The 23,988-nt window shown below is 40.4% G+C and overlaps 1 protein-coding gene across 1 annotated transcript in view; it reads left to right on the forward strand.

Annotated features, from left to right (window-relative positions):
• The window catches only part of VWDE (von Willebrand factor D and EGF domains), a 104,128-nt gene that overhangs the window by 24,039 nt on the left and 56,101 nt on the right, over positions 1–23,988 (forward strand). The window contains exons 2-7 of the mRNA XM_044294065.1: positions 7,222–7,406; positions 10,779–11,010; positions 11,486–11,548; positions 11,630–11,880; positions 14,345–14,434; positions 14,835–14,979. Of these exons, the coding sequence (XP_044150000.1) occupies positions 7,222–7,406; positions 10,779–11,010; positions 11,486–11,548; positions 11,630–11,880; positions 14,345–14,434; positions 14,835–14,979 (966 nt within the window). The remainder of the gene's footprint in view (positions 1–7,221; positions 7,407–10,778; positions 11,011–11,485; positions 11,549–11,629; positions 11,881–14,344; positions 14,435–14,834; positions 14,980–23,988) is intronic.

Raw genomic sequence — 23,988 nt, forward strand, 5'->3', positions numbered from 1 at the left:
AGCTGGGCTGTACTAATAGTTAGGAGAGGGAGGGGAGACAGGATCTCCCTGTAGGACACTGTCCTGAGCCCTGGCTGCACTATTAAGCAGCCAGGCTCCTCTATTAATGGTCTGTGCTGATGGGCGGGGCTTAGCTCCCTGCTCTGCTCCGAGGATATTCCAAGCAGCAGTGAAGTGAGTGTAGAGGGGGGTGTGGCCAGTCTGTTTACTACTGCTCCGGGCCCATTGTCAGCCCGGGCCCCGAAGCAGCTGCTTCCCCTGCTTCCCTGGTAGGTACGCCACTGGCCTGACCCTCTCAATCAAAGCAGAGGGCAAAGCAGTTGCAGAGATAGCTGAGCCTCTAGGTGTAACGGCAACGCCCCCGTTGCTCTTAGAGGCTCATTTGCATATATAAAATCCTTGTTTTTCTCAGCAATGTGGGCACATATAAATATGGGACCAACACAGATGCCTTCAGGTGACAAGTGCACATTTAACAGGTCAGCCAGTGTCATAGGTACAAACCTGCTGACAGATGCCCTTTAAACCCATGCATGGAGTATATTCATACAGGTCATAATAAGATCCATTAACATCATAATAAAATCCATCAATAGTGCCTACTTTTTATTGGTAGTATCAGATTTTCGACACATCACAGTTGACAGAAACTGAAAAAAGAAATCTAAAAAAGAGGAAAAAAGTTATTATAAGATACAGTTAAATAAAAATAGAAAGTATTATCTAAAAAAAAAATATATATATATAATATATGATTTCAAAATCAATTCCTGCAATTAATTACATTATCCTCACAGAGGGCATAGGAATTAAAACTTAACTTTTAATAAATATGCTCAAAAAGTAGAGCACAACTTCATATATAGTGTGTACCAACAAACCCAAAATTCCCCCCCCCCCCCAAAAAAAAATCAAGATGCTAGGACTCCTCCAAATGGAGCCGCGTTAATTCAATTATGAGGGATGCAGGGGCAAAAGGGTTTCGCATTGAGAATAACATCCCTGAGTTTACCTTCACTAATGCCTAAACCCAGAGGAGGACCCTGATGGTGGTTGCCCTCTGGTCCCGTGCCTAACCTGTCTATCCCTACAGTTACCCTATAGACTTACTGACGCGTTTCCCCTCACTTAGGTTCATCAGGGGAATAGTAGTGGGTAATCATTAATCTACAGAGCAAAATTGGAGAAATAATAGATAATCAAGTGACCCATGCACATAATTAGGTATAGTAGGTAGTAATCCATCAAAACATGATTAGATTAATTACATCAATCTATAAACATGATCATATAAATAGATAAAAAGTAATAAATAATACCAAATTCATGCAGGTCACAAAATAAAATGAGATTAATTGCCGCCTGATAAAGCACTAGACATCCGGGTGCCTTAGTGACTCATATAATCCTTATAGTTCATGAAGGCTCTTAGCATAAGAGGTCAATATATATATAGGTTTGGTCCAGGGGACCTCTTACGTATAACCTAACATATCAGAGCTGATTTCAGCTAACTCGACAAGAGGAGCGGGCACTTCCGGTCCTTGGAACGCACGCCAAAGCGCATGCACCCAAACGTCGGAAGTATCTCTGGCAAGTGGAACACACGTAAAGTAGATAGCGTGCGTTCCACTCACATGAAAATGTGAGTCTTTCATGGAGTCCAAAAGGTGACTGGGATCTGAAACAATAAATCCATTCGGATTATTTTTGGAGAATTTTTGGATCCCAGTCGCCTTTTCTTTGGGACTCCTGAATCGTCTCTAGTGCGGAGAATCTTGGAGCCTCATGACGTGATTAAAAAGAACAACACCCCAGTGGCAAATCACACTGTGGAATGTGTGGAAAGCCATGGTGGTAAACCAGAGGCTCTAAGATTCTCTGCACTAGATTCAGGAGTCCCAAAGAAAAGGCGACTAGGATCGACAAATTCTCCAAAAAGAATCCAAATGGATTTATTGTTTCAGATCCCAGTCACCTTTTGGACTCCATGAAAGACTCACATTTTCATGTGAATGGAAAGCACGCTATCTACTTTACGTGTGTTCCACTTGCCAGAGATAATTCCAACGTTTTGGACTCAATGAAAGATTCACATTTTCATGTTTTCTATATAAAAAACCTCAGTGTCTGGTCTGGTTTCTTTTCTTTTCTATTTTTCTTCTATTTAGAAGTTAGCTCCAAGGTCACAACTAACTAGCCGTAATATTGATGCGTGAAGCATCTTTTGTGTGTATCCATCGTATTTTATTTATTAACTCCTTTTTCTATGAGCAGTTCTCATATAAATATCATACTCCAAACTTTCTTTTTATATGAGACATGGCGGTAATTAATAAGAATTACCATTGGCCTTCGCCTCAGACCTATACATTGAATATGTGGATTATGCATGTCCAGTCCAACCTATAGTCATGTCTGATTAATATCAAATGGACTATGTTTATAGGAGAGGAGGAATAGATAATATCTAAAAGGGCTTCATCTTGGCCATTCCATATTCCCCCCTTACAATACTAGAATGACGTCTGGACCGCATAGTTAGGACGCATATAACGGCAGCAGCATCACTGCGTTAGTAAGAACTGAATACATTTAGGCGTCGGCCTCTTTCCTTGTGGAACGAACACTATCTACTTTACGTGCGTTCCACTTGCCGGAGACACTTCCGAAGTTTGGGCGTGCACGCTTTGGGGTGCATTCCAAGGACCTGAAGCGCCCCTCCTCTTGTCGAGTTAGCTAAATCAGCTCCAAACTAAAATGGCGATGCGACAGGGCACAATCTTGCTACCCTGCGATGGGTATATAGCCGCCAGTCTCACTCATCAATGTGGACACCATCAGGAAGCCGCAGCTGACATTTTAGGTTATAAGTAAGAAGTCCCCTGGACCAAATCTATATATATACAGTACAGACCAAAAGTTTGGACACACCTTCTCATTCAAAGAGTTTTCTTTATTTTCATGACTATGAAAATTGTAGATTCACACTGAAGGCATCAAAACTATGAATTAACACATGTGGAATTATATACATAACAAAAAAGTGTGAAACAACTGAAAATATGTCATATTCTAGGTTCTTCAAAGTAGCCACCTTTTGCTTTGATTACTGCTTTGAACACTCTTTGCATTCTCTTGATGAGCTTCAAGAGGTAGTCACCTGAAATGGTTTTCACTTCACAGGTGTGCCCTGTCAGGTTTAATAAGTGGGATTTCTTGCCTTATAAATGGGGTTGGGACCATCAGTTGCGTTGTGGAGAAGTCAGGTGGATACACAGCTGATAGTCCTACTGAATAGACTGTTAGAATTTGTATTATGGCAAGAAAAAAGCAGCTAAGTAAAGAAAAACGAGTGGCCATCATTACTTTAAGAAATGAAGGTCAGTCAGTCCGAAAAATTGGGAAAACTTTGAAAGTGTCCCCAAGTGCAGTCACAAAAACCATCAAGCGCTACAAAGAAACTGGCTCACATGTGGTCCCGCCCCAGGAAAGGAAGACCAAGAGTCACCTCTGCTGCGGAGGATAAGTTCATCCGAGTCACCAGCCTCAGAAATCACAGGTTAACAGCAGCTCAGATTAGAGACCAGGTCAATGCCACACAGAGTTCTAGCAGCAGACACATCTCTAGAACAACTGTTAAGAGGAGACTGTGTGAATCAGGCCTTCATGGTAGAATATCTGCTAGGAAACCACTGCTATGGACAGGCAACAAGCAGAAGAGACTTGTTTGGGCTAAAGAACACAAGGAATGGACATTAGACCAGTGAAAATCTGTGCTTTGGTCTGATGAGTCCAAATTTGAGATCTTTGGTTCCAACCACCGTGTCTTTGTGCGACGCAGAGAAGGTGAACGGATGGACTCTACATGCCTGGTTCCCACCGTGAAGCATGGAGGAGGAGGTGTGATGGTGTGGGGGTAATTTGCTGGTGACACTGTTGGGGATTTATTAAAAATTGAAGGCATACTGAACCAGCATGGCTACCACAGCATCTTGCAGTGGCATGCTATTCCATCCGGTTTCCGTTTAGTTGGACCATCATTTATTTTCCAACAGGACAATGACCCCAAACACACCTCCAGGCTGTGTAAGGGCTATTTGACCATGAAGGAGAGTGATGGGGTGCTGCGCCAGATGACCTGGCCTCCACAGTCACCGGACCTGAACCCAATCGAGATGGTTTGGGGTGAGCTGGACCGCAGAGTGAAGGCAAAAGGGCCAACAAGTGCTAAGCATCTCTGGGAACTCCTTCAAGACTGTTGGAAGACCATTTCAGGTGACTACCTCTTGAAGCTCATCAAGAGAATGCCAAGAGTGTGCAAAGCAGTAATCAAAGCAAAAGGTGGCTACTTTGAAGAACTTAGAATATGACATATTTTCAGTTGTTTCACACTTTTTTGTTATGTATATAATACCACATGTGTTAATCCATAGTTTTGATGCCTTCAGTGGGAATCTACAATTTTCATAGTCATGAAAATATTGAAAACTCTTTGAATGAGAAGGTGTGCCCAAACTTTTGGTCTGTACTGTATATATATATTGACCTCTTATGCTAAGAGCCTTCATGAACTATAAGGATTATATGAGTCACTAAGGCACCCGGATGTCTAGTGCTTTATCAGGCGGCAATTAATCTCATTTTATTTTGTGAGCCGCATGAATTTGGTATTATTTATTACTATTTATCTATTTATATGATCATGGTTATAGATTGATGTAATTAATCTAATCATGTTTTGATGGATTACTACCTACTATACCTAATTATGTGCATGGGTCACTTGATTATCTATTATTTCTCCAATTTTGCTCTGTAGATTAATGATTACCCACTACTATTCCCCTGATGAACCTAAGTGAGGGGAAACGCGTCAGAAAGTCGATAGGGTAACTGTAGGGATAGACAGGTTAGGCACGGGACCAGAGGGCAACCACCATCAGGGTCCTCCTCTGGGTTTAGGCATTAGTGAAGGTAAACTCAGGGATGTTATTCTCAATGCGAGACCCTTTTGCCCCTGCATCCCTCATAATTGAATTAACGCGGCTCCATTTGGAGGAGTCCTAGCATCTTCTTGATTTATTTTTCTTTTGGGGTATTTTTGGTTTGTTGGTGCACACTATATATGAAGTTGTGCTCTACTTTTTGAGCATATTTAACTGTATTTATTAAAAGTCACGTTTTAATTCCTATGCCCTCTGTGATGATATTTTCTAAATAAGGCCCAGTTCACGCTTCAGTTATTTGGTCAGTTATTTCCATCAGTTATTATGAGTCAAAACCAGAGATTAGGTATGATGGAAAAACTGACCAAATAACTGAAGTGTGAACTAGGCCAAACAGTTAGGGCTCCTGCACACGACCGTATGTATTTTGTGGTCCACAAAAAAATACGGATGACGTCCGTGTGCATTCCGTATTTTGCGTAATGGAACAGCTGGCCCCTAATAGAACAGTACTATCCTTGTCCGTAATGCGGACAATAATAGGACATGTTCTATTTTTTGGCGGAACGGAAATACGGACATACGGAAACGGAATGCAGACAGAGTAACTTCCTATTTTTTTTTGCGGACCAATTGAAATAAAAGGGTTTCGTATACGGTCCGCAAAAAAAACTGAACGGATACAGAAAAAATATACGTTCGTGTGCATGAGGCCTTATAGGCAAGCACAATGTAACAAACCTAATAACACACAAACAGACCTACTGTTTACATATCTTTGATCAAGCACATTGAGTAAGTACCCACAGTGCAGAGAGAAAAAGTAATTGAACCTCTGTATAAGGAAGTCCAAATACTGTTTGGATCAGCAATAAGATAATCTTCACGTGGTCACTGTGGACTGGGCCGCATCGTGTGCAGGAACCATTATTGACTTCTCCAACAGCCGACTGGTAAAAGGTGTTACAGTTAAGCAATTTAAAAGTAATATAAAGGCACACAAAGCCTGGTTACTAACAAATCTATTTATTTATTTTTTTCAAGAAAGATTGGTTAGTTTGAAGTCAAACATATCTTGATGCAAGCAAGTGGCGGAGGCTACAAAAGCATCGTTAAAGACCTGGCTATAGTACATCAATCCACAGTCAAATAATCCTCAATTGCATTCTTCCTTACCTTTTATTTTCGCTCCAGATATCCCGGGATAATTGTAAGGAATATGTTTTTTTTTCAAAGCTGGTAACAGCAATAAATCTACAAATGACTATAAAATTGCAAATATATCTGTTTGGTGAATGTTTTATTATGTGCAAATGAACATCTAGGAGCAAGGAAGGCGTTATTAACGAGACGCTCCACCTTCTCTGCAACTGCTGCGCCCTCTGCACTTTGATTGACAGGACCAGGTTTGATGACTCTTTCACTGCCTGGTCATACAAATCAAGAGCAGGGCCTCTAGGTGTAATGACAACACCCCCGTTTGCATGTATTAAAGCATCATTTTTCTCAGCAATGCGGGCACATATGACCATGGGACCAACACAGATGCCTTCAGCTGCCAAGTGCATATGTAACAGGTCAGCCAGTGTCATATGTACAAAACTGCTGACAGATGCCCTTTAAAGTGGTTGTCCAGGTTCAGAGCTGAACCCGGATATATCCCTGTATTCACCCAGGCAGCCCTCTGACATGAGCATAGGAGAGTTTCATGCTCTCCTTTTCCCTGCGCTGAATCGTGCAGGGCAAATACTTTTTTTGGGAGATCCAGTGATGCATCGGGCTCTCCATAGCGACTGCTAGGTGGAGGGTTCTGCCTAGCAGTGAGCCTTGTGATGTCATCGGCACTAATAGGCGGGCTTTAGCGCTGCTTGTAAAACAGCTTGAGCAGAGCTGAAGCCCGCCCATCAGTGTAGGTGACATCACCGGGTTCACTGCTAGGTGAAAGCCTCCGCCAGCAGTGTAAAAAATATAAACAAACAGCCCTTGCCCCGTGCGATATAGCGCAGGGCAAGGGGGAGCATCGGAGTATGAAACGCTCCAATGCTCATATCAGGCGGATGCCTGGGTGAAAACAGGGATATGTCTGGGTTCAGATCTGAACCCGGACAACCCCTTTACGTACAGAAGATATTTTGGCTGAAGACTTTGATGTTTTTTAAAAAGTAATCAAACACTAATCAATGGGCAGTGTCTGTATGTGCTAAAAATTGCGTTGTTTCTTGCTATTGCGTAACTATTCCAGACCATATAACAAATTATTATGTCCTTGCAGCTCCAGAGTGCTCACCAACTGGACATAAGATCCTTCAGAACCCCTATAGAAGTATTGCCTTTGATTCCATGAGGCTCCAGCAATCTGCCATTCATGACCTCATATGTGACCACTCTCTCACATCCGGATGGTACCGATTTATGATCTTTGATAAACCTGCTGAGATGCCAACCAAGTGTGTGGAGGTATTTGTAATGGGAATCTTGATTACATAGGTAGAGTGTCTATAAGATAAAAAAAAAAAGATTCACAATTTAACTAATATAACACTCCCCATATGTATTACTTTATAATTACTATAATACTGCTCCTATGTACAAGAGTATAACTACTATAATACTGCTCCTATGTACAAGAATATAACTACTATAATACTGTCTCCTATGTACAAGAATATATCTACTATAATACTGCTCCCTATTACAGAATATAACTACTATAATACTGCTCCTATGTACAAGAATATAACTACTATAATACTGCTCCTATGTACAAAATATAACTACTATAATACTGCCTCCTATGTACAAGAATATAACTAATATAATACTGCTCCTATGTACAAGAATATAACTACTATAATACTGCTCCTATGTACAAGAATATAACTACTATAATACTGCTCCTATGTACAAGAATATAACTACTATAATACTGCCTCCTATGTACAAGAATATAACTACTATAATACTGCTCCTATGTACAGAATATAACTACTATAATACTGCTCCTATGTACAGCGATATAGTTACTATAATACTGCTCCCTATGTACAAGAATATAACTACTATAATACTGCTCCTAGGTACAAGAATATAACTACTATATACTGCTCCTATGTACAAGAATATAACTACTATATACTGCCTCCTCTAGTACAAGAATATAACTACTATAATACTGCTCCTATGTACAAGAAATATAACTACTATAATACTGCCTCCTATGTACTAAGAATATAACTACTATAATACTGCTCCTATGTACAAGAATATAACTACTATAATACGCTCCTATGTACAAGAAATATATAACTACTATAATACTGCCTCCTATGTACAAGAATATAACTACTATAATACTGCTCCTATGTACAGAATATAACTACTATAATACTGCTCCTATGTACAAGAACTATACTACTATAATACTGCTTCCTATGTACAAGAATATAACTACTATAATACTGCTCCTATGTACAGAAGATATACTACTATAATACTGCCTCCTATGTACAAGAATACTAACTACTATAATACTGCTCCTTGTACAAGAATATAACTACTATAATACCTGCTCCTATGTACAAGAATATAACTACTATAATACTGCTCCTATGTACAAGAATATAACCTACTATAATACTGCCTCCTACGTACAAGAATATAACTACCTATAATACTGCTCCTATGTACAAGAATATAACTACTATACTGCCTCCTATGTACAAGAATATAACTACTATAATACTGCTCCTATGTACAAGAATATAACTACTATAATACTGCTCCTATGTACAAGAATATAACTACTATACTACTGCTCCTATGTACAAGAATATAACTACTTATAATACTGGCTCCTAGTACAAGAATATAACTACAGAATACTGCTCCTATGTCACAAGAATATAACTACTATAATACTGCTCCTATGTACAAGAATATAACTACTATAATACTGCTCCTATGTACAAGAATATACTACTATAATACTGCTCCTATGTACAAGATATAACTTACTATAATACTGCTCCTATGTACAAGAATATAACTACTATAATACTGCCTCCTATGTACAAGAATATAACTACTATAATACTGCTCCTATGTACAAGAATATAACTTACTATAATACTGCTCCTATGTACAAGAATATAACTACTATACTACTGCTCTATGTACAAGATCTAACTACTATAATACTGCTCCTATGTACAAGAATATAACTACTATAATACTGCCTCCTATGTACAAGAATATAACTACTATACTACTGCTCCTATGTACAAGAATATAACTACTATAATACTGCTCCTATGTACAAGAATATAACTACTATAATACTGCCTCCTATGTACAAGAATATAACTACTATAATACTGCTCCTATGTACAAGAATATAACTACTATAATACTGCTCCTATGTACAAGAATATAGCTACTATAATACTGCTCCTATGTACAAGAATATAACTACTATAATACTGCCTCCTATGTACAAGAATATAACTACTATAATACTGCTCCTATGTACAAGAATATAACTACTATAATACTGCTCCTATGTACAAGAATATAACTACTATAATACTGCTCCTATGTACAAGAATATAACTACTATAATACTGCTCCTATGTACAAGAATATAACTACTATAATACTGCTCCTATGTACAAGAATATAACTACTATAATACTGCCTCCTATGTACAAGAATATAACTACTATAATACTGCTCCTATGTACAAGAATATAACTACTATAATACTGCTCCTATGTACAAGAATATAACTACTAATACTGCCTCTATGTACAAGAATATAAGCTACTATAATACTGCTCCTATGTACAAGAATATAACTACTATAATTCTGCTCCTATGTACAAGAATATACTACTATAATACTGCCTCTTATGTACAAGAATATACATACTATAATACTGCTCCTATGTACAGGAATATAACTACTATAATACTGCTCCTATGTACAAGAATATAGTTACTATAATACTGCTCCTATGTACAAGAATATAAATACTATAATACTGCCTCCAATGTACAAGAATATAACTACTATAATACTGCTCCTATGTACAAGAATATAACTACTATAATGCTGCTCCTATGTACAGAATATAACTACTATAATACTGCTCCTATGTGCAAGAATATAACTACTATAATACTGCTCCTGTGTACAAGAATATAACTACTATAATACTGCTCCTATGTACAAGAATATAGCTCACTATAATACTGCTCCTATGTACAGGAATATAACTACTATTAATACTGCCTCCATGTACAAGAATATAATACTATAATACTGCTCCTATGTACAAGAATATAACTACTATAATACTGCTCCTAAGTACAAGAATATAGCTACTATAATACTGCCTCCTATGTACAAGTATATAATTACTATAATGCTGCTTCTATGTACACGAATACAACTACTATAATACTGCTACTAAGCAGAAGAATATAACTATTTTGTGGGAATTCCTTTATTCTCCGGATCATTAGGCGTTATGGCAGACACTTCCTTTAGTCTGTCATCTAATTTACCCTGAAAGACACTAGTCTGGATTTTCAAGTATTTTTGATAATTGGACACTGATAGAATACCGTATAGATGTAGAGTGGATAACCTTCAGGAAGAATACAAACTTGTATAATCTTAGGCAGCAGTGTCAAATGTGAAATATCCAGATATGTCCATTAAAACTATATGTCCATGAAAATGCTTGGGCATGTATCATGGCATATCATGTATGCTGTAAATTAAAGATCTTCCCAGTCCTCACTCCATCTCTCGTTTTCCTCTGGCAGATGAATCACTGTGGCACACAAGCTCCTGTTTGGTTGTCTCTAAGGGAATCAGAGTCGCTCCCGGCTCCTGGGGAGGTGAGGCAGCTCACAGCTTGTGCCACATGGCAGTTCTTCTTCAGCAGCACCAAGGATTGTTGTCTTTTCCGCATCCCAGTGACTGTCAGAAATTGTGGAGACTTTTTTGTGTATTTGTTGCAGCCTACTCAAGGGTGTATGGGCTACTGTGCAGAAGGTAAGTCCTGCTAGTGAGGGTAATGAAAAGTAAGATTCTCATAGTAGCTGTATGATTGGCTTGCAAGACACATTTGGTTTAGAGTTAGACAGGTGTTGAGTATTTGCTACTATGGTGTTGGAGGACTAAGTCTCCTTTATCAGCCATAACATTAGTGGTTCACTAGTCATGATTCTACATAGTTTATAAAAAGTTGTGTAGAATTAGTTGCCAGATCCAACTCTAGCTTCTCTGCTGCGAAAACTTAAATGGTGCCCCCACCCTGTATGCCAAAATTTCAATCTAAGCCTTCCTCTCAGACCTACTGCTATAGAAACAATTGAATGGACATCACATACAGTGCCATGAACCATACACTACATTATATCTCATTATACACATTATTTCCTCATTTTATCCATTCGGACCAGACCGCCATGATGACTTATTTTAGCCATGTCTTGTCTCTGCAGATTTTGTCTTTCTTTTTTTCCAGTTGTCCCTGAATCTGTATCCCAGTGTGACAAGGGAGAGATAGAAGTCAATGGTGTTTGCACAAGTAAGTGTCATATTGAGCCATCTCAACGGTATTTTTTTTATCTTTGGAATAATATTTTTTTATTACATCCTTCATTTTTAGGTGAATCAAACTCACAAAGCCTATTACCTGAATCTCCATCTAGCCCGGAAATTGTACCAGATGTGGTTGGCAGCAGTGTCCATCTGAAGTGTTCTTTTGAGGTTCCCACTATGAACAGCTCCCTGGGATTCATCGTAAAATGGTCTAGACTATCGAGTGGTGGACAGAAGGAAGAAGTTAGACAAGAAGCTGTAGTGCTGTCATTTTCTATCATAGAATTGGACGGCATAAATGTCAGACTTGGAGACCGAGTAAGAATATTTTTTCTTCTATATCTGTCACGATCAGTTTGGGGGGAAAACTCCACACTGAACACAGGAGAGAAGGGGACCAGTAACTGGGCCTGGAAACTAGGGAAAGAACAGGTCACCTCCTAAACAACCCTAATCAGGGCCCTAACTACCTATCAATATGAATAGACCTTGAAGGTAGGAATATTCATATGCAGTAAGCCTAGGCCCTTATTTTCATTATAAGGCCCTGGAATAAGGTTAGTACCAGAAACAACCCATTCCTCCCCAGGTGGACGAATGGAAGTCTCTGTCTCAGGCCCAGATTCAAACAACAGGGAATATAACTTAGACTTAGCAGAAAGTAGAAAACTGTCAACTCCAGAAGCACCACAGAGTACAACCAACCAGCTAGTAATAAGGCAGAAAGAAAATCTATAAACCGCACCTCCAAGAGTGAGAAGCGGCTACTTATGGGGAAGGTAAATTGCCAACAAGCAACACCTGAAGCAAGGGGTGTGGCATTCACCAAAACACAGACACAAAAAGATCCACAAGGAACTTATCAATTTAACCCACATGTGGCCAGTCTCTCTGATCTCCTGGTACCTGCCACGGGAACGTCTGTGTCAATATCATTTTAGGTCATGGCTACTTCTCAAATTTTGCCCTAAGATGCTACATATTGTCACGCCTACAAATAATTATTCATTCTGATAAAATACATACCATAATTCTAGCTATTCAAAATGAGGGTAAATATTACATCTCTTGATGACCACATGAATAAGGGTTGTTATCTAGAATGTCCTGTCTTTTTTATGGATCTTAAGACTTTTAAATGATGCTTCTTTTAGCTTCTTCTATTGTCCCACCACCACCACTCCAATTCTTCTAGACATTTTTTCAAAAAATTGGATCTTCTTATAAGAAGGCTGATTCTAGAAGACATTCCGTGGGTCTGCTGAACCTATGGTGATGCAAGTTCAGTCCTACAGAACCCTCAAGGGCCTGGGTCTTAAAGCTGTAAAACAAAGCCAGTATCATGGCCTTGTGCAAGGAGAATGCAAATCGTAGAGGCAGACTGTGTGACTGCTATGTGGTCCTTTTAATTACATGTCGTTGCCATGGTTGGTACTATTCTCTTTGCTATTTGGTAGCAAAAACCAATGCAGGAGGTTGCTGCATTATCAAAAAAGGGTATGGGGAAATTTCCTTAGAGTCATATTACATGTTAGATGTCACGGCGTGGTGTGGGTGGTAAACTCCACACCAAACACAGGAGGGAAGAGAAGAGGTACTAGGCCTGGAAACTAGGGAAAGGTCACCACCTAGTGAATCCCTAAACTGAGCCCTGACTACTATCAGTATGAACAGACCTCGATGGTAGGAATGTTCATACGCAGGAACCTAGAGCCCAATCTGACCCTAAAGGATCCTGGAAATAGTGTCAGGACAAAAGACGACCTGTTCCTTCCCAGCTGAAGGACCAATAGACTCCCTCAGGCCTAATACCAAAAGATAGGGAAATACTACAAACTAGAAATAGGGAACTGGAGAACCAAACACCAACACTTCCACAACCAGAATAAGCTATCAACTGCATAGCATGATGGGTGAGACCAGACTAAATAGAGGAGTACGAATGACCACTTAAGCTAAACCTGAGACAAGAGGTGTGGTCATAACCAGCAACAACACAGAAACCAAAGATGCTGTCAGATCCCATCACGTGCAGCCAGTCTCTTAGATCTTTTGACCCCTGTCATGGGAGAAACCGTGACAGTAGAGGGAAAACAAACAACAAAACCTTCGGACCCGGGTGAAAAAAACCTAGTACCCTAAAAAACTTGACTTCCAGCAGCCATACCAAACCGGCCTAAAGCAGGTCATACACTTTAGTTTGCTGTCAGTTGAATGCTTGTTTGGTGAACAGCTATTGTTCCCAACCCCCAATCTAAGCATGTATGTGTTCTCAATGGGATGAGGTGAATAAACTGATGCCAGACACCTCTGATGGCAGCTTGTCTCCCCTGAGAACCAAAGGATTGATATGTTTACATTTAACATACCCAACCCTTCTGCCATTAGTAGAGTTGGAACACCACCAGAAACCTTAGATTGATGGCTGGTCATGGTGAAATTGTTGGTTTTGGATGTAATTTGAGACATTATGTATGGCCACCTAAATGATCATTTAGAGTCCTCCTAGAAGAATAGCTTGGTTGGTGAAGGATCTCTATTTTTCTGTTCGCCAGAGTTTTCTTAAAGCCATTAGCTACATCAAAGTCCCAAAGTTGCAAGACTTTTCAAGGTCCTCTTATGCATTGTTTATTGCACCCGGTCCATTAAAGGACACCTCATTACATCTCAAGATCTTTTTTTAAACTAAATTACCTCCTACATGTCCCCTTGATTCTCATGTGCTTTGATGTTGTTGTTTCTGACCACTGATTATCATCCACCTCATTCTGTTTTCTCACAGATATATTGCAGTGTTTCCAGCTTTAACCTAGAACAACCAGATGTTCATAGTCTCCCTCAAGAAAGCAAAGAATTTTTTGTTGGCATTAAGGTAAATTGTATAATAAATTTTTATGACCTGTTATTATGGTAAATATACTGTCAGATAACCTTTGCCCTTGAGTAGAATACATGCAAAACATAACGTTCCTTCTTCTGGACATGTTGGTGAATTCTCCTGATCAAGTCACAGCAAGGGATAAAAAAGATTTTTTCAGTTTAATTCTTCATTTTAAGGGGTATGAATACTTTTGCAAGCATTTTATGGAGCCTTGAGTAAAAATCTCCTCATAGTTTTATTTATGCACCTCCTAAGCAGACCTATATGTCTACAAACAAAACCAAAGTAGTCTGATTATGCTGTTTGTGTTACTCCCCTCTTACTTTTGCAAGTCTGCATTCTCATTTTAGACAGGATTAGTAAACCTCCCGCATTTGTTTTCTTCTCACAGCTGCATCCAGAAACTTTTAGCATATCAGAAGATGGTAGGGGACATAGGATGATGGTGAAGAGCACAATTCCGATTTCATGCTCAGATGCAAGTCAATTGCAGAACGATTGTAAACTCACACTAAGGTTCCATACGATAAATGAAGGTAGGTAAGAGGTTCTACACATGTAGACGTTCCTGAGAGTGCGGTATGGACTTACTGAGGTTCTACACAACATGATACAATCATGTACAGGTTCCTCAGAGTGTCTTATATGACTTTAATGTTTCTCAGCATGTGGTATGTAATTGTTGAGGTATTTCACAACATGTAGAGGTTCCTCTGAGGGCGGTGTTGACTTACTGAGGTTCTACACTACATGATACAGAGTGGTTTTTGAGCTTACTGAGGTTATACACAACATGATACAAACACATTAAGGGTCCTTACAGTATTTTTGGACTTACAGAGGTTCTATACAACATTATACAATCATGTTGAGATTCTGCAGAGTGTAGTATGGACTTGTTGAGGTACATGTACTAAACTAGATAATATAGAAGTTTCTCAGACAGCGGTCTGTGTCTGCTGGCATTTCTGTGCTCCCTGCAGGCAGAGCCAGATGAATGCTTACCCATCCCCCTGGTCTGATTCTCCGACATTCTGTTCCTGGTGGTATCACTCTGCTCTGCTGGAGTAGTGTTCAGCCTGTCCACTCCATGCTGGGGATGCAGCCTCTCTATTCCTGCTTGCAGTCCTTTCTGCCCACAGGGCATGCATTCTCTCTTTGGCTCTTAAAGGGCCAGTCTGTGCCCAGCCTATAGCTAATTGCCCTAGGGTTTTTAAGGCACTGTCCCCTTTAGAATGATGCCCCAGAAAACAGGTTCCTAGCTTCTTAGTCCAAGTGAAGGTATTTGTTGCCGTCTGATCTTCCATGCCTGACTTATGCCAATTTACCATTTTGAACCTGTTCCACCTGTCCTAAACACTCTCTGTTTATCATACTGACCCTGTGCCTGTCCCATCTTTGGCCTGTTTACTGGATTAAATTAGCAGAAGAAAAAGTTCCAGCAGCCAGGAACATGTTTCGAACCATGTTAATCGAACGGTGGAGGGAGATCATGTATGTTTAATTGGAATGTAACCGAAGTTTAATAAAGAAGTTGGCAACATTTTATCCTGGATGCTGGAACTTTTTCTTCTGTTCATGCGCCAAGGACCAATCATGGTGAGCTGGAATATTTTTCTTTATTGGATTAAATTAGCTCTGCTTGCTCTGACCTAGGCCTGTCCATTGGCTGTGATTCTGCCTGTCCCCTTTAGTGCCACGCATTGGTAACTCTTAACCTGTCCCAGCTGTCACTGCAAGACTCCAAGAGGTAGCAACCTGGTGGTTCCCCTGCAGTGGAGACCAGATCCCTTTATAGGGGTGAAAGGGTGAATATTAGTGGGGGCTCTAAGATAATGCTCTTATTAGTAGCCTTAATCTAAATCAGTTCAGTAACACAGTGTGTCCATAAGAGCTTTAAAGTTATAGACTTCTCAGGTTCTACACAAGAGAAATTAGTTTTACTGGAAAGACATAAACCATAATACTATATGATTAATGGAGAAAACCAAAGAGCAGTAACGTTACTCAGATATCACCCACCTTTAAGTTCCTAACTGCATAGTCCCTTTTTACAATAATTCAGATTATTGCATTCAAAAATGTGCCCAACCATATGTCATCGGCAGTTATTTTCACACTTTGTTCACCCATCAATATTGATTACAAAGATCAAAGGAAACCTTGAGGCACAAGCATTGAGATTTCAACAAGCACACCAGAAATCTGAAAATACTTAGAAATAAATTGTTCCTGTTAAAGACTGAGATAAAATTAGTAACTTCAGTCATGTTGCTTCAGGCTCTTGTGGTCGGGGTCTTAGTTTCTTTTAATCTTTTCCCTATAACATTCTGATGAATGCACATTTTTCAGACGCAGTAAAAATATTTTAATAAGTAACTTTCTAATTGTCTGAAATCTTGTAGCTGAAGGCAACATTTTACTCCTCATGTAATCGTCTGTATTATTTGCACAAAATCAGAAGTTATAAAAATATAAAAAATGACTAATGTAAAAAAAAAGATATATAAAAATGTGGCTTCACTCATCATTGAATAATTTAAATATGATTGTAAAGGTCTCTCAGTGTTTCCTTCCTTAATTCATAAGTTCTAATTAGAATAATAGAATGCATCTACTATAATACTGCCCCTATATGCAAGAATATAACTACAACAATACTGCACTACTATAATACAACTCTTATGTACAAGAATATAACTACTATAATACTGCCTCCTATGTACAAGAATATAACTACTATAATACTGCTCCTATGTACAAGAATATAACTACTATAATACTGCTCTTATGTACAAGAATATAACTACTATAATACTGCCTCCTATATACAAGAATATAACTACTATAATACTGCTCCTATGTACAAGAATATAACTACTATAATACTGCCTCCTATGTACAAGAATATAACTACTATAATACTGCTTCTATGTACAAGAATATAACTACTATAATACTGCTACTATGTACAAGAATATAACTACTATAATACTGCTCCTATGTACAAGAATATAACTACTATAATACTGCTCCTATGCACAAGAATATAACTACTATAATACTGCTCCTATGTACAAAAAATATAACTACTATAATACTGCTCCTATGTACAAGAATATAACTACTATAATACTGCTCCTATGTACAAGAATATAACTACTATAATACTGCCTCCTATGTACAAGAATATAACTACTATAATACTGCTCCTATGTACAAGAATATAACTACTATAATACTGCCTCCTATGTACAAGAATATAACTACTATAATACTGCTCCTATGTACAAGAATATAACTACTATAATACTGCTCCTATGTACAGGAATATAACTACTATAATACTGCTCCTATGTACAAGAATATAACTACTATAATACTGCTCATATGTGCAGGAATATAACTACTATAATACTGCTCCTATGTACAAGAATATAACTACTATAATACTGCCTCCTATGTACAGGAATATAACTACTATAATACTGCTCCTATGTACAAGAATATAACTTCTATAATACTGCCTCCTATGTACAAGAATATAACTACTATAATACTGCTCCTATGCACAAGAATATAACTACTATAATACTGCTCCTATGTACAAAAAATATAACTACTATAATACTGCTCCTATGTACAAGAATATAACTACTATAATAGTGCCCTATGTACAAGAATATAACTACTATAATACTGTCTCCTATGTACAAGAATATAACTACTTGTATGGATTCACCAGTAGGTCGATTAGTAATGCATAATGTCTATGCCCCTAATACTTCCCAGGCAGTCTTTTACGAGGCCCTAGAGAGGGACATTCTTATAGAGGATTCGCAACTGCTATTGGTGGCGGGAGACTTTAACCGGGTGCATAGTGAGCAGGAAGACAGGAAGCGAGGGGTTCCGGCGACCGCTACTAAGCGATATCGAACCCAGACGCTGCTCCTGTTAATACAAAATACCGGATTGCATGATGCATGGCGGTACCACCACCCTGAGGACCGTGAGTACACCCATTTCTCTCATGCCCAGGGGTCATGGTCCAGGATTGACCATCTCCTAACATCATCGAGATTGTTCTCCAGAGTGAAAATGGTAGACATTTCCGATCTGTTAATCTCGGACCATGCCCCGGTGGTTATGGAGCTCGTGGACACTGTCCCCAGAGGACAGGACTATACTTGGAGAATGCCTCAGCACTTGACCAAGGACAAGGAATTCATAGATAAGCTAAAAGGCTGGTGGTGGGAATACGCACAGGATAATGCGGAACATGTAACAAATCAGGGTCTATTCTGGGATGCGGCTAAGGCGGTACTGAGAGGCCGGATAATGTCGCATACGATAGGGAAGAAGCGAGAGGCGAGGAAAAAGTATGATTAAGCCACAATGCAGGTACGGGAGGCATACACCAAATTCTTACAAAGTCCCACAGACCCCAATAAATTAATATGGGTAACTGCCAAACATAATTTCGACTATTGCCAGGAAAGACGGGAAAAATGGTTCGGGGACTACCAAAGGGCAAAGTTCTTTCGCTTAGGTAATAAAGCCGGTCGATTACTGGCCAACTTAACGCGCCCCTTTGCCAAACAGTCGATGTTGCACCCCCTAAAAGATAAGTTAGGAAAGATATGCACCCAACCGAAGGATATAGTGGAAATTTTGGGTGAATTTTATCAGACACTGTATTCTAGCGATTCCTTTGATCCTATGGAAGCAAGGGGTATCTTGGATAAGGTGGACCTACCACGATTGCCTGCGGATGTATTAGAGGCCTTGAACTGCGAAATAAGGGAAGAGGAGGTCGGGGCGATCATAAAAACTCTCTCAAACTGTAAGGCACCGGGTCCGACGGGCCAAGAACTGGTTCTGACTTTGACCAGGCTGTTTAACAACATCATGGTAGGGGGGAGCCTGCTTGATACGGGCAGGATGGCCTATATTAAGATTCTCCCGAAACCGGGGAGGGACTTAACTCAGCCAAGTGCTTATAGGCCGATTTCCTTAATCAACCAGGATGTCAAGATTCTATCCAAACTCTTAGCCAATAGGTTAGCCAACTGCGTGCCTGAACTAATTGGTTCGCACCAAGTGGGATTCATGAAGGGCAGATCAGCGGTAACCAATATTCGCAAAGTCCTAGCCATCCTAAATACGAATAGGGATATAAAAAATAAACCCTGTCCAGCATTTCTTGCAATTGACGCCGAAAAGGCTTTTGATAATGTCAACTGGCAATGGCTGGCCATGGTGCTAGATAGGGTTAACATTAGGGGACACTTTAGGAATTACTTGACGGCGCTCTATGAAAATCCCCAGGCGAGAGTGAATATACCGGGCTTCTTATCCAAACCCATTATACTCAGCAAGGGAACACGTCAGGGATGCCCCTTATCCCCGTTACTCTTCAATTTGGCAATGGAACCCCTGGCAAGATGGCTGATAAAGTCTGATGTCTTTGAAGGGATTAAAATAGGAGACAGAGAGCTGAAAGTTAGTTGTTTTGCGGATGATATCCTGCTATATCTTGGTGCACCTGAGCTCCAGTTAGATAGGATATTAGAAGCACTAAACACTTACGGGAAGGTGACAGGTTATAGGGTTAACGTGGATAAGAGTCAGTTACTGTTTTTAGGACAAAAATCTCACTTGGGGAACCGCATGACAAATGGGGTTGAGGTCCGGAAGGACTATATAACTTACCTGGGCATTAAGATAGGGCGTACCCCGAACTCAATATACGCATTGAATTATCCTCCTCTCTTCTTGAAAATAGAAAGCGAATTAGAAAAGTGGCGGGAACTGCCCTTGTCCTTGTGCGGTAGAGCTCACTTAGTCAAAATGATAAGCTTCCCGAAGCTACTTTATCCACTTCAAACAATTCCGCTATTACTAAAACACACGGACGTTGCAAGGATGCAGAGAGCGTTTAATCGCTTCCTGTGGAAAACTAGAAGGCCTCGTATTGCCTACGCCAAACTGACGATGCTGAAGGACGAAGGGGGGTTACAACTTCCTAATATCCGCCACTATAATCTGGCGGCATTATTCAGACACGTACGAGATTGGGTATGGGGTACTGGCTACTACTCGGCGATTTCGTTTGAAATGGAACTAGCTGGTAGAGAGAACTTAGAGGCCCTATTGCACTCCAAACTAAGGGATATCCCAACGTCAATTAGGCAGGCCGTCCTATTGAAAGACACCATAATGGCGTGGAAGGCGATCAGAAAGATTTATGGACTCCCTTACTATATATCTCCTAGGTTGCCACTGTGGTCGCTTCCGGCTTTTCCCCAGGGTAGGGAGAATATTTTATTCCAGGTATGGAAAAACAAAAATATTACAAGACTCAGTGATCTATTGCATAATAACAGTACCCAATGGCTGACCTGGGAACAGGTGAAAAGAAAATACGACCTACATGACGCGCACTATCTTCCCTACCAGCAAATTAGAAGTTATTGGAAAGCACAGGCGAGCTCTTTAGGTGACGCGGAGAAGCTGGCATGGTTTACAGCTTTATTGGGCATGGATGGTTCCCACATGTCTCTGTCAGACCTATACCAAAAGCTTAATAACATCCAGGCGATAGGCTTGGTAAAGGGGGCCTATAAGCCTTGGGAAAGGGAACTGTCAGACCAGAACATTGCAAAAAAAATGAGAGTGGGTCTCGAGTTGGTGAGGCGGGCAACATACAATGAGCAGTGGAGAGAGTCGCAACTAAGGCTTATGCATAGGGCGACATACGCCTTTAATTTGTCATATCACGATGCCCCCGCCCATTATCTGCGAAAATTTCCCAAATGTGATCTCCTAAGAGCTGGGCTGCTACAAACCGGATTCCCAAAAAGTTGGGACACTAAACAAATTGTGAATAAAAACTGAATGCAATGATGTGGAGATGGCAAATGTCAATATTTTATTTGTAATAGAACGTAGATGACAGATCAAACGTTTAATCCGAGTAAATGTATCATTTTAAAGGAAAAATACGTTGATTCAAATTTTCACGGTGTCAACAAATCCCCAAAAAGTTGGGACAAGTAGCAATAAGAGGCTGGAAAAAGTAAATTTGAGCATAACGAAGAGCTGGAAGACCAATTAACACTAATTAGGTCAATTGGCAACATGATTGGGTATAAAAAGAGCTTCTCAGAGTGGCAGTGTCTCTCAGAAGCCAAGATGGGTAGAGGATCACCAATTCCCACAATGTTGCGCAGAAAGATAGTGGAGCAATATCAGAAAGGTGTTACCCAGCGAAAAATTGCAAAGACTTTGCATCTATCATCATCAACTGTGCATAACATCATCCGAAGATTCAGAGAATCTGGAACAATCTCTGTGCGTAAGGGTCAAGGCCGTAAAACCATACTGGATGCCCGTGATCTCCGGGCCCTTAAACGACACTGCACCACAAACAGGAATGCTACTGTAAAGGAAATCACAGAATGGGCTCAGGAATACTTCCAGAAACCATTGTCAGTGAACACAATCCACCGTGCCATCCGCCGTTGCCAGCTGAAACTCTACAGTGCAAAGAAGAAGCCATTTCTAAGCAAGATCCACAAGCTCAGGCGTTTTCACTGGGCCAGGGATCATTTAAAATGGAGTGTGGCAAAATGGAAGACTGTTCTGTGGTCAGACGAGTCACGATTCGAAGTTACTTTTGGAAATCTGGGACGCCATGTCATCCGGACCAAAGAGGACAAGGACAACCCAAGTTGTTATCAACGCTCAGTTCAGAAGCCTGCATCTCTGATGGTATGGGGTTGCATGAGTGCGTGTGGCATGGGCAGCTTGCATGTCTGGAAAGGCACCATCAATGCAGAAAAATATATTCAGGTTCTAGAACAACATCTGCTCCCATCCAGACGTCATCTCTTTCAGGGAAGACCCTGCATTTTTCAACAAGATAATGCCAGACCACATTCTGCATCAATCACAACATTATGGCTGCGTAGGAGAAGGATCCGGGTACTGAAATGGCCAGTCTGCAGTCCAGATCTTTCACCTATAGAGAACATTTGGCGCATCATAAAGAGGAAGGTGCAACAAAGAAGGCCCAAGACGATTGAACAGTTAGAGGCCTGTATTAGACAAGAATGGGAGAGCATTCCTATTTCTAAACTTGAGAAACGGGTCTCCTCGGTCCCCAGACGTCTGTTGAGTGTTGTAAGAAGAAGGGGAGATGCCACACAGTGGTGAAAATGGCCTTGTCACAACTTTTTGGGGATTTGTTGACACCATGAAATTCTGATTCAACATATTTTTCCCTTTAAATTGTACATTTTCTCAGTTTAAAGGGTTTCTACCACTTAGGCGTCACATATTTGGCTGTCAGACACTAGCGATCCGCTAGTGTCTGCTCTGGCCAACTATCCTAATATAATTGCTTTTGGGGCAGCGGTTTGGCTAAAAAAACTACTTTTATTAATATGCTAATGAGCCTCTAGGTGCTATGGGGGCGTCATTAGCACCTAGAGGCTCCGTCTACCTTTAGAAACTGCCGCCCCCAGCGCGTCCCTCCAGCCCGCCCATCTCCTCCTGAATGCGATCCTCGTATGTATTCTGCGCATGCGCAGTAAATGTCTGACAGCTTCCCTGCTCAGACATCTCCACTGCGCCTGTTCCTCGGAGCACTATGGCGTCATCGCGCAGGCGCAGTGGAGATGTCTGAGCAAGGAAGCGGTCAGACATTCACTGCGCATGCGCAGAATACATACGAGGATCGCATTCAGGAGGAGATGGGCGGGCTGGAGGGACGCGCTCGGCGGCGGCAGTTTCTGAAGGTAGACGGAGCCTCTAGGTGCTAATGACGCCCCCATAGCACCTAGAGGCTCATTAGCATATTAATAAAAGTAGTTTTTTTAGCCAAACCACCGCCCCAAAAGCAATTATATTAGGATGGTTGGCCAGAGCAGACACTAGCGGATCGCTAGTGTCTGACAGCCAAATATGTGACACCTAAGTGGTAGAAACCCTTTAAACTTTTGTTCCGTGATTTATGTTGGCACCTCCACGTCATTGCATTCAGTTTTTATTCACGATTTGTATAGTGTCCCAACTTTTTTTTGGGGAATCCTGTTTGTATATGGGAATGCCCAAAAGTGCAATCCCTGTGGCAGCAGTCAGTAGACACAAATAAAGAGATCTGGGGAGAGACAGTGGGATTAACGCCCCAACAATGTATTTTCCATTACGTACCCAGAAACCAGGACAAGGTAATAGGAGCAGTCGTTACCAAAGGAGGGGTACATCTTATGCTGATGTCAGTAAAGAAATCCCTTTTAAGGCCCTGGTTGGGAGGGGAAGTACCGTCATGGGAGGAGGTGATTGGAACAATGAGAGCTGTCCTCTATTTAGAAAGATTAGAGGTGGAGCAAGACAAGGAATGGTTAATTGAGAAATTCATTAAGAAATGGAGGAGTTTCGTAGAGAAGTTATTGTCACGTTGCGAAATCAAGGAGCTTATGGCCCCGTTCAAGTTGACTAAATGGTACCTGGAAGCGCAACTTGCCAATAGATTAGGGAAG

This window comes from Bufo gargarizans, chromosome 5 (genome assembly GCF_014858855.1).
Source record: "Bufo gargarizans isolate SCDJY-AF-19 chromosome 5, ASM1485885v1, whole genome shotgun sequence".
Classification (NCBI taxonomy): Eukaryota; Metazoa; Chordata; class Amphibia; order Anura; family Bufonidae; genus Bufo; species Bufo gargarizans.